We start from the raw sequence: 16,411 nt of genomic DNA, 5'->3' as shown, positions 1-16,411 counted from the left end.
GAAGAAAAGTGCATAATAATTTGTTTAATTTAAACAATGAGGTGGAAAGGGCAGACATCTGAACTGCATTTCTTACATAAATGAATGTTTATCAGACTTCGGATGTTCTAGAAATACAACTTTTGTACTGAGGGGGCATGATTACACATACAGATCTCGCAGGAGGAATATAGATCAGCATGAAAACCGCTGTACCCTTTGGTTATTTTGGAGGCAAATATATGGATCACGTAAGGTAAAACTAGTTGCTGCTTTCTCTCTTTAAAAGCTGTAAGGATGCCTTCGTGTTCCAGAAAATGCTTGGCGCAGAACCATCAGATCCCCCCTCTCCCTAAAGCGGAGATGTGATGGAGTAGAGATCCTGCTTGGCAGGCCACAAAATGCAAAAAGCATTCTCCTTGTTCTCAGAGATTTGACAAAGTAGAGGAGTAAAAAAAAAAATAAATAAATGAAAATACAATGAATAAACGAGTAAATGGAGAAATAAAAAATGTAAGTGACATTTCTAAAATAGCTCCTGGTGAGCGCAAACTCCAAGATACTCAACAAATTATATATAGAAAAGAAAGGATTGTAGATTGTCAAATGCCTGAGGTTAACCACAGTGGGTGTTGGCTCTGGTCCCTCCAAGACAACAGCAGTTGGCTGAAATAAGGGAAGTTAGAATTCCAGCCCGGACGGGTCTCTGAGTCTTGTTCAGTGGGTTCCAGGAGTTCATAGCCGGCTTTCCCCAGCTCTGCCTGCAGGCCCCTTACCTCGGACCCCTCCGCGCGCACCCTCCTCCGCGCACTCACCACCTCCTCGACTCCCCAGGGACAGGGACAGGAACCAGCAGGTGCGACCCAGCAGGGGGAGTGGTGAGCTGGCCCGAGGGCAGCCCGAAAGTGTCCTGGAGCGTGGGTGTGGGTGTGGGGTAACTTGGGTGGGAACAACGTAGAGGCCACCACCACGAAGTCCTGCGCCTCTTCGGCGGGGTGTGTGCAGAAAGAGTGCGGATAAATAAGAGGCACCCTCCTCCCGGCGACATTCGCCTGGCCGGCCGGCCGCCCGCCCTGGGTGTTTGCCCGAGCGGTAGCCAGGGTGCCAGCGTGTGGAGTAGTTTCGTTTCCTGCTGGCTCCGGGATCCGTTTCCAGGCACCCCGTCCCGGGAAGAGGGCGCAGGAGGAGGCGGGAGACTTGTCTCGGGGCTGCCGGGCCCCGCAGCGGGGTTGATGGCCCGGGTCGCCCCGGGCAGCAGCGCCAGCAAATTGCCGCTGCTTCTGGCCCTCGCCCTGGGTAAGTGGCTGCCCTGAACACTGGAGACCCAGGAGGAAAGTCTGGGGTGGAGTCGCGGGAGGGCGAATCTTTCGCACTGGCAGCTGGACCCGAGGGCGTCCCGGGGCTGGCAGGGGCGGGTCGCAGAACTTGAACGGCTGGGACGGCGTGAAGTTAAGGATCCGCAATTAGGCACCTGGGGCCGCACCTGACGCGGCGGGCTTGGGCGCGTGGGCCGCACAGCACAAAAGGCCGGGGCGCAGGATGCGGGTGTCCTTCCGCCGTGGGGCGCCGTGCAGGCCCGCGAGGGGTGGTGGCAGGGAAATCCGCCAAAGCGGGAGCCTGGGAGACTAAACAGAGAAGACACCCTGCGGACGACAGAGAAACGGGAACCCCTTGGCTTGAGATGCGGGCCTCGGGTCTCGGGGAGTGCGGGGCAAGGGGGAGAACGATTTGCCTGATGTGTGGGCCCTGGGCGTGTGCTAGGGACTGGAGGGGGACCACCCCTGAGAGCTGAGAGCTGGCAGTGGCCTGAGAATGAATTATTACACCTATTTCTTGCTGGCGAAGTTGGGAGGAGCAGTAGGAGAAAAAAAGACTCAACTTATGAGACCTGAATCTCCTGTCACTGATAGGGAAGAAAAGAGAGATGACATATTTTACTGAGGGGGCTATTGATGAAACACAGATGCTTTACTTGGAGTATATTATTTCCTCTTTTAAGGAGAAACTGCGGAGAGAAAACTTCTTCCTCACTTTGAAGGTGAAACTTGGCCTGTTAGTTTAGGGACTGCTGGGTGTGGTCACCTGGTGTGAGGGAAAGGTGGCCAGTGGGAGGAGTGGCAGAGGCCACCGGAACCTGCTGGAGGCTCCCCTCACTTCCTTGGGAGTCTGCTGGCAGAGAGATGCTGGGGAAAGTCTGCAGCTGGAAGCAAGGCCCCCCTCACCCTCCAGTATGGGAAGGGAGCAGGAAGGTACTTAGGTGGGAAAATCCTACTGCTTCAAGGCATCCTCTCTGCATTATGGCCATTTTGAAGAGAGGCGAGCAGAGGGAAGGGAAACTGGCAGTATTTTGTAGTCCTAGCTGGAGTGAGTCATAGGGACACCTGGGCTTGGGGCATCGAGGTGGGAGGATGGGTGTTTCTAGCTGAAGGGTTTATGTGATGAAGACATTACCTTCCAACCTGGGAAGGGCTTGGCTTTCTCTTATGGAGGAAAAAAGGCGAGATCTAAATGGAAACTTCCATTTAGCTATGTCCTAGGAATAAGAGAGGTGCCTAAAGAGGTGTCATGACCTTGGTTGGAAGTGGACCAGACTTGGATTGTAGATAGAGAGAAAGGACTGATTTACAAACCTTGCAGAGGAAGAGATCAGAAGCGATTTAGTGATGAGTGATGTGGAGCCCGAAGGGCAATGGGCCTGACAGTGAGGCCTGGAGATAGTGCTGGTGCTTTTGCCAGCATCACTTGGATGAAGCCGGCATTCTCTTCCTTCACCTTATCTGGATTGCCCAACAGTCAGAGCATTTACTGAGAATCTGCTGCAGTCAGCAAGGCGCTAGATGCTGTGGGGATGAGGGTGGGAATCTGGCTCAAGAGAGTCCTAAGATATGATTTCTGCCCTAAAAGATGTTATGTTGGACTTGGGAATGCAGGACTGACAGATCTGAAGCAATAAGAGAAAAAGTCATGAGCAGAGAAAAGAGCTCAACAGGGAGGAATGGAGCAGGGGGGAGGCTGCCTGGAGGACCTGAGTGGGTAGGATTGAAGCTTGGTAGAATTTGAAGCTGTAGGGAAGAGAGGGGGACAAGAGAGGGGAAAAACATTTAGTATGGTGTTAGTGATGTGGGAATAAGATTACTTTCCTAGCAAGACAGATAATCAGCCTTCCAGAAAGGAGAATGTGTGAGAGGCAGATAAATTATGAAGAGCCAAAAAAACTGACATGAGTCAATAAACAATTAAACACACAGTATCACAGGTCTGGAATACAGGAGTAATATATAGCAAACAATGATGTAAGGAGATATACCTGGCAGTGATGTGCAGTGTGGGAGGAGGGGAGGGGCCAGCGGACCTGGCTGTCTCATAGGTATCATCTAGGCACGAGCTAATTCAGGCCTCGATTAGGGTGATGCGCCGGCTGAAATGTTATGGTAGAAACAACCCTTCCAGGTTGATGGGCATTCTTCCCTAAATACTATCGCATCGTGTTTTTTTTTTTCCCCCTCAAAACTCATAAAAAAGGCAGAAATGAAAAAACAGAACTCTAATTCAGTGCTATTGTAATTCAGGGTAATCTAGGTGTGCCATTGCCTTGTTGAATGTCTGGTTTAGGGAATTGGATTCAGTCTCTAGATCCCCTAAGAGCCTTACTCTTTGCAAGATGACAAAGGTTGTTGACACCAGTGTTTGTATTAAGTGGTCCTATTTCTCTCATATACACTTTACTTTTAAATCTCATCCCCAACTTAAGTCATATGTTATTTTGTTTACTTCTTGAAAAGAATGTGAGCCATGGCTGTGTGATGTTCTAGGATGTGTGTGTGTGTGACACGGTGGAGTGCATCTTTAGAACTGGCGCTGGGCAGATGTGAGACCTGATTCCAGCTCTACCATTCTGTGACTCTGAGATGAGTTACAACTTTCTGAGTATTGTTTTTCTTATCTGAAAAATCAGGGGGTTGCTTTGGATGAGATAAAGGTCCTTACCAACCTGACATTCTACTCATCTTTAACCAACATTTCTATTGAGAATTTAAGAGAAAATCTTTTTACAATTATATTTAACTTCCACTTACTTGGCAGTGGATCTTTGTTTCATGTAAACTTTGCCATAATAGAACCATGGATGCTTGTTTCTTTGATAAACATGGGTAAAGAACCAATAACTTTGTTTAAGTGTTTCTTTTTTTTATCTTGAAGAAATTGGATTCCCTTTTAATTCTGTTTTTAAATTTCTCCCTCTCATCCAGTTGCTATAGGAGACTAAAGCTGAAACCATAGCCCATGAAAAAAGGAAAAAAAAAAGTTTCTTTTTAAAAAAAAAATGAGTGAGTTTTAAGGTCAAAATATGTCCCCCTCCCCTTATTAAAATTGAAACCATTAATCTACGTAAGTTGGTTTTAAGTTCTTCTAGAGAATATGAGTGTATTCATGATGTAATATCTAGCTTTCAAGTTGTAAAGTAGGTAGGTGGCAGCAAGTAAGATTCTCATTGTCCTAAGGAAGTGACCGAAGCCCCCTACACTGACGATTTTAGGACTTGCCTCTTCAGTTGTGCCCTTTGGCATAGAAGAGCATTGAGAGGTTTTTTCCTCTTCAAAATTCCCAGGTTTCACAGGCCACGCTCGCCTATGAACAACTGTTACAAATCAGATTTTGCTATTGCTCCGTTCTCAGTTGTTGTGTGGAAATTCTCAGATAATTCTGGAAGAAAGACCTCAGTTTTGCAGGCAAGCTTTGTTGTACCACTGTGGTGGCCCTGCTGTTGCTTGGCCTGCTAATATCTGTGCAGAAGCCAAAGATGCCTAGGACAGAGAGGACCTGTGTCTGTCCATGCCCCTGCACTGCCCCATCTCTGCTGTGACTGCTCACCCCAGTATCTCATGCTCCTTAAATCCATGGAGAGCCCAGTCCAATCCAGGGAAAGCCTCATCTTGTTTTTTCCTCACCCTCTGATAGTAGTCAGTTCATGCCAGGACATGGGCATGAATGTCACTAGGAGGCTGGGGCAAGTGACAGAGAAACAGGCACCAGAATGCACCCTGAGCCACCCCTCCGATCCATGAACCCTGCGTGTCACCTTCTCCGTTAAGATTAGTGTCTTGCCAGGAGGGTCCAAGTAAGCCAGAATCTGGGCTGAATGCAGTTTAGGCTTAAGTCGTGATCCTGAAACACTTCCAACATTGCTAACAAACCCCTGGGTCCACAAGGAATCCATGTTCCAGTTGGTCAAGAATCCCCTAAAAGTAAAATTTAAGAGGAAAGCAATCTGATTAAAATGGCTCTGCTTTGTGTTGCTAATGACTGCTAGTTTGTCCAGGCATAATTGTATCTTAAAAAAGGACCTACCAACTGATGGAAAAACTTTCCCTTGCCTTTATTTTTCAAATTTCTGCTCCCACTAGTTATGAAATAGATAAAAATTCTCAAAAGAGTTGTATTTTAGCTGGTTTTGATAGCAAGGAACAAATGTAAGAAGATGACACTGCAAAAGCAAAATGTTTATCCACTTTCTAAAAAAAAAAAGTCTCTATAGATTCTTCTTCAACTGCTGATTCTGATTCTAGTTGTATGCAGAGCAAAGCTTTGTAGCACATGTCTGGCATTGATACCAAACCCAGCATCGTAAGGTGAATCAGAGAAAAGGCTGGCCTTTACTAGCAGAGAAAAATAAAATATTTACAAGATAATATTAATATTTTAAATCTCATCAAAGTGGGGTTGTCTCATTTATTTTGGTTGTATAAATAGTTACCATAATTGAAAAATAATAAAACTGTCCTTTTGGAAGAATGGATGATGATACAATGGAAAATAAACAAGTATTTTAGAAGAAATTTTTATGACAAAATAATTTTTTTTCAGATATTCAAAAGCAGACAGCCATGCATAGATTTTAAGTTATCCCATAGCAATTGTCCTGTAACATTGAGAAAATTACTTACTTTCCCTGTGCTGCATTCTCTCATCTACAGGATGATAATTATGATAGTACCTACCATAATGCTGAAAATATGAGTGAATTTTTTAGCAGGTTATAATTTCAGATCTAGCATAGTGCCTAGCACACAATAAATCCCCAGTAAATATTTGTTCCAATACTAAGCCTATGGGCATTTTGTGAGATCAAATGGCATTATACAAAAGAAGACCAATGCAAAATCACAGAGATAGAAAATAGAATGGCAGTTTCCAGGGACTTGGGGAGCAGGGAATGGGGAGTTATTGTTCATGGGTACAGAGTTTCAGTTTTGCAAGATGAAAAGAATTCTGGAGATGAGGTATTTATGATTGTCCAACAATATAAATGTACTTAATATCACTGAACTGTACATTTAAAAGTGGTTAGGATGGTAAATTGTGTCTCTATATATATATAGTCTTACCACAATATAAGTAATTGGGGAAAAAAGAGGACTGAGAGGAGGAGAGTGTTGGTGGCACCCACCTACGTGGTGTGGGAGTCAGAAAAACAACAGGTAGAATTGAACGAAAAGGGAAGGACAAGTCAGGAATCCAAAGAGGGGTGGATTTTAGGTGGAAGATTTGGGAAGGTCAACCACATCAAATACTGTGGATGGAGGAGGCTGGGGCTCAAGAGGAGGTCACTGGAGAGTGAGCTATGAGGAAATCATCTCTTGAAAGACCAGCCAGGAGATTAATGGTAATTGATGAAGCCAAACACACACCCACACACCCACACTTGAATGGATAGAGGTCTGGGTGCTGGGCAGAAAATAGAGAAAGTTTTGAGTATGAGAGACAATTGAAAATAGTTGGAAAGTTGACTCAGCTGAGGTTTCCTCTGTGTAGTTCAGAGTACACAACTTGGATGAATGAACTAAAGTTCCAAGAAGACAGCTTTCTCCTTAATTTAGGAAATCTTTTCCCAATTAGAGCTTTGGAAAAATGAAATCAGCTGTCTTGGGATGCAGTGGGCTTCCCATGCCTGGACATATTGGGGGTCTGGATGACGTTTACAGGAAGCTTCTGTAGAGGTGATTCCTAGGTGAGGTAGTGGGTGGACCAAATGACCACCAAGTGTTCTTATGTCTCTGTGAATGATAGGTGTTACTAAGTTACTTCACTTTGGAAATATTTTGGAGGTTGGTAGAGAGTTTCAAGCTAAGAAACTGCCAGCTGACTTCTATGAGAAAAGGCAGGACACTTGGGGACTTTGGGAACCAATGGTAAAGAATTTTGAAAAAGGAAGTCACTTGAGCCTCCTTCTCCCCCCAACCCAAAGCTGTTCAGTGACCATGTCTTTTCATGAATAGAAATATCAAAGTTAACATCACCAGTAATGTCATGTAGATATCATGTTCGCCTCGTATGATGTGATGGCAGGATATCTTGGGATATAGTACTAACCCCATGCTCCAGGCTCAGTTTTTGCCTTAAAGACTCTGCACTCTTTATTGTACCATCTATTAGGATAATAATTATCACCTGGGATCCGGTAGTGACGGGGAAAAAACCCTGGCATAACGATAGTTGATAAGTTATATTGACAAAAATTTCAGATGTTGTTATTTCAGGAGAAAGTTCTAATATTGCCATCTTATGGTAGGAAACTTCTGTGAGAAGATTCTCTACTCACTTTTAGATAAATGATAATTCTCCTGTAATAAAGGGCAAGAATAACAAAATGTGATTTAGATGTGAGATGAAACTATACACTTTCCATTTGTCTTTGCAAAAGTCTGAAGAAGGAAATGCACCCCATTCTTTCTTACTGATTTCTACCCCACAGCATGCACCATTATTAAATACTTGAGTGTTTTTTCTAGGTTAGTCAGATTCTTTATTTGGAATCTGTCTTTCAGGATGAGGTGAACAGATGTTGCAAAGTTACAACTGGAAATGTGTGGTGTGACTACTTCTTAATGAGTCTTATTTTCATAGGTCACACAAGAAAATCAATTGAATTATTTCACAGTCACACCACACATATCAAGGAAGCCCTTGTTTCTTAATCCTTCTTTGTATAATTCTTCACTCCAGCTTCACATCTTTACTCATCATCTCCCCAGACACACTAAACGCATTTCTATGTCATTGCCTCTGATCCAGTTTAGTTTCTAGCTTCTTTTGTGAAAAATTTCCTTATAATTTCTTCAGCTTAACACATTGTCTCTTTTTGGAAATCCAATAGAATTTATTTTCTTTATATATGGCACCTATAATATACTGTCTGATATTGGTTGATTGATATTTCTGTTATCTGCAAATGGTTTGATCAATAAAGTCGTAATGAATTAATGTTAAGTTGGGTTGACTTATCCTAACTCATTTTAAGGACCTAAATTCTGGGGCTGTTTCTGGTTGGATCTGCATCTACTCTGAAACCCTATCTCCTTTTCTTTAGCTTTATTAAAGTTTGGTGACTGTTTCCTCATGGGTCAGAGGCTGTGTTATCTCTGGATCCAGAGGCCAGCTCCACTATTCCTCCTCATTTAGCACTCAGATAATCCTCCCTGACAACAAGTTGTTCTTTTTCCTTGGTTCCTTTGCTTCCTCTCTTTGAACTATTATGGAAATTCGGTGAGCCCAGAGCTTTTCATTTAAAGTGCTATAATGTCTGACTGTCAGATCTGGCCTTATCATAAAGGAATGAGTATCAGAAGGTCAAGTTTTGACAACTGATGATTTCTAAGAAACTCGCTCTAGGTTACTGTAGGGTTCTCATTCAATTTAGTCATTGTTGTCACAGGCTCAATAACGGTCACGGTAAAAAAAAAAAAAAAGTTGGTTTAGTGGCAATGGCATTATCGTGGTGTTGACAGCTTTCAGATATGGAAGTTAGTTTATGTATGACAGGTTGTTAAATTACTTCCCTCTCTGGGCTTCAAAGATATAAGATGTGGAGTACTTTTATGAGTTAGAAAAGTGTTGTCCATCATTCTAAGCCCTTCTTAAAGACCAGGATATTGTTTCTACCATTTGGAATAGAATTTTGTGCTGGAGTTCGTATTCTACTTTCTTGATTTTGGATGGACATAAACTATCTGTGAAGACTCTCTTAGTTTTTCTCTGCCCTTGTTTTGCCTCCCCTCTCGGCTGTGAAAATCTAGAAGCTTATCTTTCCGTTTGATAGATTAGGCAGTTCTCCAGTTGTGTCATTTTAGAGACCTTAGAAAAATCCCTCCTTGTCCTGGAACAGGGCTCCCCCTGAGAGCTTCTGATGCCCCAGATCCTCACTGTGTTGGGACACAAGTTTGTACACTTCTTAAGAGCCCTTCAACTACCCCCTTTGTCTCTTGCTCAGCTTTCCGCCCATACCAGGTTGCCCCTCTTTTTGGACCTAGATACAACACCATGTTCCAGGGCATGTATCCCAGCCTCTCACTCACCAAGGGGCCAGAGATCAGGGGAGGCAGCACCCAGTGGGGTAAACTTAGTCCAATGGGAAATGGGTGATGAAAGTGACGGGGGCAGATAAATTCCTCCTTTCTTCTGTGGACTACTAGAAGACAACGTCCCTGTTTGAACCCTTCACACGGCTCATGGATTAGTGAACATGTCACTTGTTTCTGTGTCTGTGGTTCACTCCTGGGCTGCACCCAGCATGATGGGTGCACACGTTGCATTGTTTTGTCTCCTCTGCTTCCTTTCCTTTCATCTCATTCTCAAGGCCTGGAGCTTGTATCTCCCTAATAAAGTGATAACCCCTTGATCTGTATCTCAGGCTCTGCTATCCAGAAGACCCATGTTGAAGCACTTGATGCTAGAGTATTTCTGTTGAGTTAAGCAATTTGTCTCCCTGCAGGAGAGAATTGTATTGAAAGCAAACACATCTAGAAAGGGAAATCTATTAAGGAATTCTGTTCTATTTGGGGTAACATTAAAGCAGTAGGAGGATACTGGTTTACAGGAGGGGAAAAGACAACAATGAAAAAGATAGGAAAGGAGTTAACAAAAAAAGATGAAGAAAAACCTCAAAGTCAATCTGTTTCACAGTTTTTGTCTCAGCCACCCACATGCACAATGTTAAAACAGCATTTTCACCCCCTAATAATTTTTTCAACTCAGTGTTAGACATGTCTTCTCTTTAGAATTAGAAAAGACTTTTTGTGTATAGCATGCACACTCAAGATTCAGATGGGGACCCTGACGTTCAGTGTTGAGTCACTTAATCATAATCACAAATCTGGTGATTAAAAGGTACATTCAAGATTCAGTTCCAGCTCCATTTGACTCCAGATCTATCCTTTTCCTATTATTCTATACTGCTTCCTTCTAATACAAATAAAGTTTCAGGGATTTTACTATGAAATATTCTTCCAATTTCTGTTTATATTCATAAGTAGATACATTCTCCTTTGACTTACAGTTGGAGTGTCTAATGGGAAATGGAGTGTGGTTCAAATCCTGAAATAAGATTGATATGATATCATAGGAAATTACTGGATTTAGTAGACACAAGTAAAAGTTAGGATATCTAAGAAGATGTCCTAAGTAAGTTGTCAGAATACAGATGAATGGACATTTTGTGATAATGTTATATTTATTTTGAACATATAAAATGCACTTGGCTCTAAAAATGGAAAGTTCGGCTCAGAGATGAGGCAAATACAACGTGTATGACTGTTTAGGTTGGTCACATTTGATCTTTTTAAGTAGTTGACCCAGCTGGTATAGGACTTACCTCAGCATAAGTAGTAACTTTGAGACAGTAGTCATTCTCCTTGTCAAGCTATGTCTTTTTGAATGCTTGTATTGTTCCCAGTGAGTTCATTCCCCATGTTGGCTGATGGGGATAACACTTTTAATACACTATATAATTTTTAACTTGAGAATCTCAAAGTGCATAAAAGTAAGTGGAGCTTTGACTCACTAAAGCAGAATTTGGTTTCTTTTCCTTTTTGTCCTTAATTTTATGAATGGAATTGATGCTTAAAAAAACAGCCCCAGAAATAGGGATTCAATTTCCAGTCACTTAGTAAATACAACAAATCTAACATTATTTTGTTTTACTTTGTTTTTATTGCTTGAATGCATCTGAGAATCCTGCAGGTCATGTGCAGCAGGGAAGCACAAATAATAGGTTGAATGAAAGACCAAGAAAACCAAAAGACTGTGAAATATTTGGATGACAGGTAAAATTCAACGCAAGTGCAAAATCATTTTTAGGTGAAAATTAAAATGAAACAAACAGAACAAAAACAAAAAGAACAAAACAGCCATCAATACACTGCTTTCCAGTAGTATAAAAGATTTAGGAGCTTCATTTTATTCTAAGCAGAATAAAACCCCCGTATTTAATGATATAGTTGGTTTAAAAGGGCTGATACGCAATGGGGGTGCATTATCAGAAATATGGTGCCCACAATGTGGAGGCTAAGAGCCCCACTCTATTCTATCTTTGCCAGAGTGTGTGAAATGATACTTTATTTTAACCTTGTATTTAAGGGAGGATGACAAGGCTTATGAGAGGTCTTGATGATGTCAGGTAAGATATGGTTAAAGGAATCAGGATGTCTAGCTTGAGAAAGAAATTCTTTCAGGAAGAACTGATATCTGGCTTCACATATATGAAGATCTGTCATAGGAAAGAGAGATTAAACTTATTCTAGGTGATTCCAATGAGCAGAGTAAAATTATAGGAAAGCAAAAACCAATTCCACATAAAGAAGCATCTATGGAGCTTTAGAAATAGGTGCTTAATTTTTTTTTTTAATGAATGAATGAGTATGATTGAAGGAAGAGATGAATGGTCTCATTGAAATGGGCCTTAGAAGAGAGTGAAGTCTCTGGGCTGAAACTTTAAAGGCGGGCTTCATGAACTCTTCCAGGTGATGTTTTCAGGGCAGTTGTGAGTTGGCTGGTAGGAGGTTGAATACCTCTTTTTTCTAAGGTTCATACTAATTCTGAAATTTAATATAATTTGTGACTCTTTTGAATGAAAATCTTATGTTTTTCAAATCTAAGTACCACATTTTCTTTCATTTTCTCTAAAATACAATCCATGTGTATTTTATATACAAGATAACTTAATAAATTATGTTCCTTTACAAATTCTTTTGCTATACTATTTCCCTTGATTTTTGTGAACTAGATAACAGAATAGGCAGGGAAATTATGATCCAAATTTCTCTTCAGGAAAAAGGTCAGGATAGTATGTTAATTAGCTCAAGGTCATACGGTGAATTGATGGCTAAGTCTGGTGATATTTCCACATGAGGATGGCACTTTCCCTAATAAATTATTTTTAAGAAGTAAAAATTTGAGCCTTTGAGGCTATGCAATTAACTTAAAGGAAGATATTAAAAATGAAAGCTATGTTTTAGATAAAAAATATTAAAAGGGTTTGGAGATAATTGCAAAGATTCTAACCAGGGTAATTTCTCCCCCAAGGAAACATTAGGCAATGTCTGGGGACAGTTTTCATTGTGACATCTCAGGAGTGGGCAGAGGAAGGGAGGTAGGATGCTACTGACATTTCATGAGCAAAAGCCAGGGATGCTGCTCGTCACTGTACAATGCACAGCATCCCACAACAAAGAGTTCCCAGCCCCAAATGCCAGTAGTGTAAAAGCTGAGGAACCCATTAGATGTTTCCCACTCGTTTTAGCCAGAACTTGGATTTCCTTGAGCAATGAGGTAAGATGTATTGCCTATAAAATACTTTCAAGCTCTTATTTTCCAAAGACTTTCCATTCACTCAAAATAAAGTTATATTTGCCAAAACTGCTAACTTTGACTGCAAAGGACTACATTGCAGTTGTAGAAGAGACCCTGCCTTTTGGGTTTAACTTTCTAGCCTCTTCTGCTTCTGTTGCTAATCCATCCTTTACCTCTCTCGTACCTTTGGCATCTTCCTGTCAATTATCTTTCATATTAAAAAAAAACAAGAACAAAACAATCCTCTTTTTTTCTGTACATATTGACTAATCTTGCATCTCTCTTTCTTAGTTCAACATCTTTGAATAATAATCTACAATTATTTGCACATTTTTCATGCTATTACTATTTTTCTAGCTATATACTGTTAGTGTTTTTGTTGTCAAATCCAATGCATATACTTCAGTTCTTATCTTTAATTCTCCATCAATTTTTATACAGTCGATCAAGTTCTTCGAGAAAAAAATGTCTTCTTAGTTCTGTAGCTCTTCCTTCTTTGTCCCTTGAACATCTCTGCCCCTCTATTATAATTTTTTTTCAGGATTCCATCCTTAATCAGCTTTCTCTTTTTATATGGCTCTTTCCAACAGACACACATCCATGGTATTAAATACCTGTTTGTTTTTCATGATTCCCAAATATAGAACTTGTAGCTTGGACTTGATGCCAGAGTTCTAGATCTAATATCCATTTACTATCGCTAAATGAGCCATAGTCACCTTCAAAGAAGAGTATCTAAAACTAGATTTCTCTCCATGCCTTAGGCAGTTTGGGCTTTTATAATAAAATAACATAGACTAGGAGGCTCGGGCTTGTAAACAGCAAACATGTATTTTTCATAGTTCTGGAGGCTGATAAGTTCAAGATGAAGGCTCTAGCAGATTCAATGTCTGTTGAGAGGCTGCTTTCTGGTTCATAGGCAGCATCTTTCTGCTGTGTCCTTACATGGCAGAAGGGACAGAGGAGCTCTTTGCTTCTGGGTCTCTTTTACAAGAGCCCTGGTCCATACGTGAGAACTTCATCCTTGTGACCTAATCACCTACCAAAGGCCTGACCTCCAAATACCCAATGTGATGGTATTCACCTTTTGTATTCACCTCCATATGGCTAAACAATTTGCTTATAATGCTGTTTCTTGCCTTGTCAAGTTTAGAATTTACCTATTGACTTTCTCTTCTAATTTCAATAGAGTCACTATAGGGGTGATACTCAAAACACTTAGGAACCAGCAGAGCACAGATGATGATTCACCACAACCACATGGTCCATGTGAGCTAATTACTGGTCCTGATTTTATGACAAATTTTTGTTAAACTATCAGTATTTACATTATTATGAGCACATATTGTTCACTGCTGAAACAAATGGTATAGTATAATTATGTTGTCTTGCTTACACAGTTTTTGTTTTCTAGAAGTTGTTAACTGAAGTTTTAAAATTCATTTATTCCTCATTAAAAACTAACCATAGTCCTCACCTTTTCTGTGAATCTTTGCTGCTACGCAGAGTTGGTTCTGCACCCTATGTTATTCCCGTGCTACCTATGATGTACTTACCATGCTATGTTGTATACATTTCTGTGTCTGTCTGCCTTGCCAGAATGTGAGCTTCTTGAGGTTAGTGATTACCTCTCTTATCTTTGAACCTTCAGTGTCCTGCATCAATGCCAAACACAGACTGTCTAATACATATCTGTTGAATTATGGATGGAACAGGAATGTCCTTTCTCTCTGAAGCAGCCTTCAATATTGAGTAGATGGTCTTGTGAGCGTTTCTCTGATTTCTGGGTTGCTCCATACAGATCAAACACTCCAATGCCTGTCAGAGTCTAGGCAGTTAAAATAAATGGTGTGACATGCCTGATGGGATCTGTGGCATTAAAGGGGGTAACCTGCTAGTAGGCTCCAGCCAGTTGTTGCCATGAAAGTGTTTCAGATCTGTGTCACCAGACCTGCTTTTTTAATACAAGCAGAAAAATCCAGGTTCTATATGAACTGTCATGATTCAATTTTTAAAAACTATGCAGACCAAAACAATGGTTCTTCAGGGTTCATTTGGTTCATGACCACCAGCTGATGAAGGTTATTGAGTGGGAGTAGGAGGAACAGTGAACACTCTCCCAGAGCCTTGAGCTTGATGTCTGGTCTGCCTGAGGATGTCTCTACTCTGAGGGGTCCTCCCCAGGGGTCACCCCAGTGGAATCCTTTTGCCAGCTGATGCCAGCATATGGAGTGAGTCTTAGAAGACAAGGGCCTGGGCACAGCCTGCCAGAATATTCCAAGGCCCAGGGAATGTTTCAATGGAATCAAGATTTCCTCTGTTGGGTAGAAATAAAGAATGATGTGTTAAATTGTAAGTGATAGTGTGATGGAGATTAAGAAGATGAAAAATTGTATCTATGTGCTAAGCAATTTGTGTGCCTTTTTATATAGTATTTAATTCAATTTTTACACAACCCTGCGAAGGAGATGCTGTCACCCCCAGTTTGCAGATATTGAATCTCTAGGAGAGTTAGAAGTTGTTTTTTTTTTTTAAATTTCCACCATTAGGCGAGAGAAACTCCAGAATTAAGGCCTCCTGATTATGCCCATGAAGAAAACCCATGTATGAGATTTTAAAAATGAGTTAAACCTGCTTTATAATAAAACAAAGAAATTGATTAAAAATTTCGACTGGAAATTGATATTGTGATCTTTGGTCTTGACGTTTGTCTTGTTCATTTTTTTATAGATTGATCTAAGATTAGTCATTCTTTAAACATTTGTTGAATATCCATTGTGTTCTGTGTTGGGTACCAGGATTACAGAGATGAGTGATATACAATTTCTGGGCTTGAGAAGTCCTAAATGATTATTTCTGATGTGTTCTAAGTGTGAAAGGAGGGAGCCAGGTATTGAGATAAAAGATATGAAAAATCTAGAAATATAGTGGCCAAATTGCACTCTTTTAAAAATTGAGTTACTCTCTTCTTCTTGTTGTAACAAACAAAATATTCAAGTAGAAAAATTAGAAAATACAAATAAGGAAAATTAAGGAAAAAAATCTCTTTCTAACCATTGTGAGCAACTCTCTATCTACTTACTTACCCACTTTTTTTGACTATTTATCTATATGGATAATTTTATACTTATCAGAAACACATGCAGACAAACACTCTCGCAGATCCCACTACACTACTATCCCATAGCCTGCTTGTCTTACTGAAGAATATTTTGAAATGTTTGAAAATCATTTTTTTTGTGGCTGAATAGCATTTTATTGCATGGAAGTATTTCCATGTATTTAGTCAGTTCTCTATTGTTAGATATTTAGGTAAATTCTAATTTTTTATAGCCTATGTCTTATAGAGAAATTTGTAGCTATGTCTTTTTAATGTATCTTGAAGTATTTCTTTAGGACAAATTGCTAGAAATGAAATTACTGGATTTAAGCATTTGTTCAACTTTTGAGCTTTTAGCACACGTTGTCCTCTAGAAAAGTAGTCCTAATTTACCCATCACTGATGGAAATGAATTTCCATTTCTCTTCACTGTTTCCATTGCTAGTTACCATCTCTCTCTTTTTATTATTATTTTCCAATTCAATGGATAGAAAAGAATCTTTTTGAAAACTCTTGGCCTTTGAACTTTGTAGACTGTTGTTCTCTGGTTCAATACTAGCACTTTGTGTTTTGGTTACTTGGTTGGCTGATTACCTGCCTTAGTAGCTTTGGAGCAGTGTGAGAGTAGAGCATGTCCTATCCACCTGTGTATTTCTGGGTGCTCGTGGATGTTTGTTGAACTGAGTTGTGTTGGAGGACATGCGTAGT

General features: G+C 40.7%; 1 protein-coding gene across 4 annotated transcripts in view; it reads left to right on the top strand.

Moving 5' to 3' along the window:
• Positions 1-891: 891 nt before the first annotated feature.
• Positions 892-16,411, top strand: part of BTC (betacellulin) — a 57,605-nt gene continuing 42,085 nt past the window's right edge. For 3 of the 4 annotated variants that reach the window (XR_012500106.1, XR_012500104.1, XR_012500102.1), the window contains exon 1: positions 892-1,275. Coding sequence is in view for 1 of the 4 variants with exons in the window: in XM_010969332.3 (XP_010967634.1) it covers positions 1,212-1,275 (64 nt within the window). In the remaining 3 variants the exon portion in view is untranslated. The remainder of the gene's footprint in view (positions 1,276-16,411) is intronic. The other variant, XM_010969332.3, reaches the window with a different exon arrangement.

Source organism: Camelus bactrianus, chromosome 2 (assembly GCF_048773025.1).
Source record: "Camelus bactrianus isolate YW-2024 breed Bactrian camel chromosome 2, ASM4877302v1, whole genome shotgun sequence".
Lineage (NCBI taxonomy): Eukaryota > Metazoa > Chordata > Mammalia > Artiodactyla > Camelidae > Camelus > Camelus bactrianus.
Note: the sequence above shows the minus strand (reverse complement) of the source record. Positions and strands in the feature narration are given on the sequence as shown.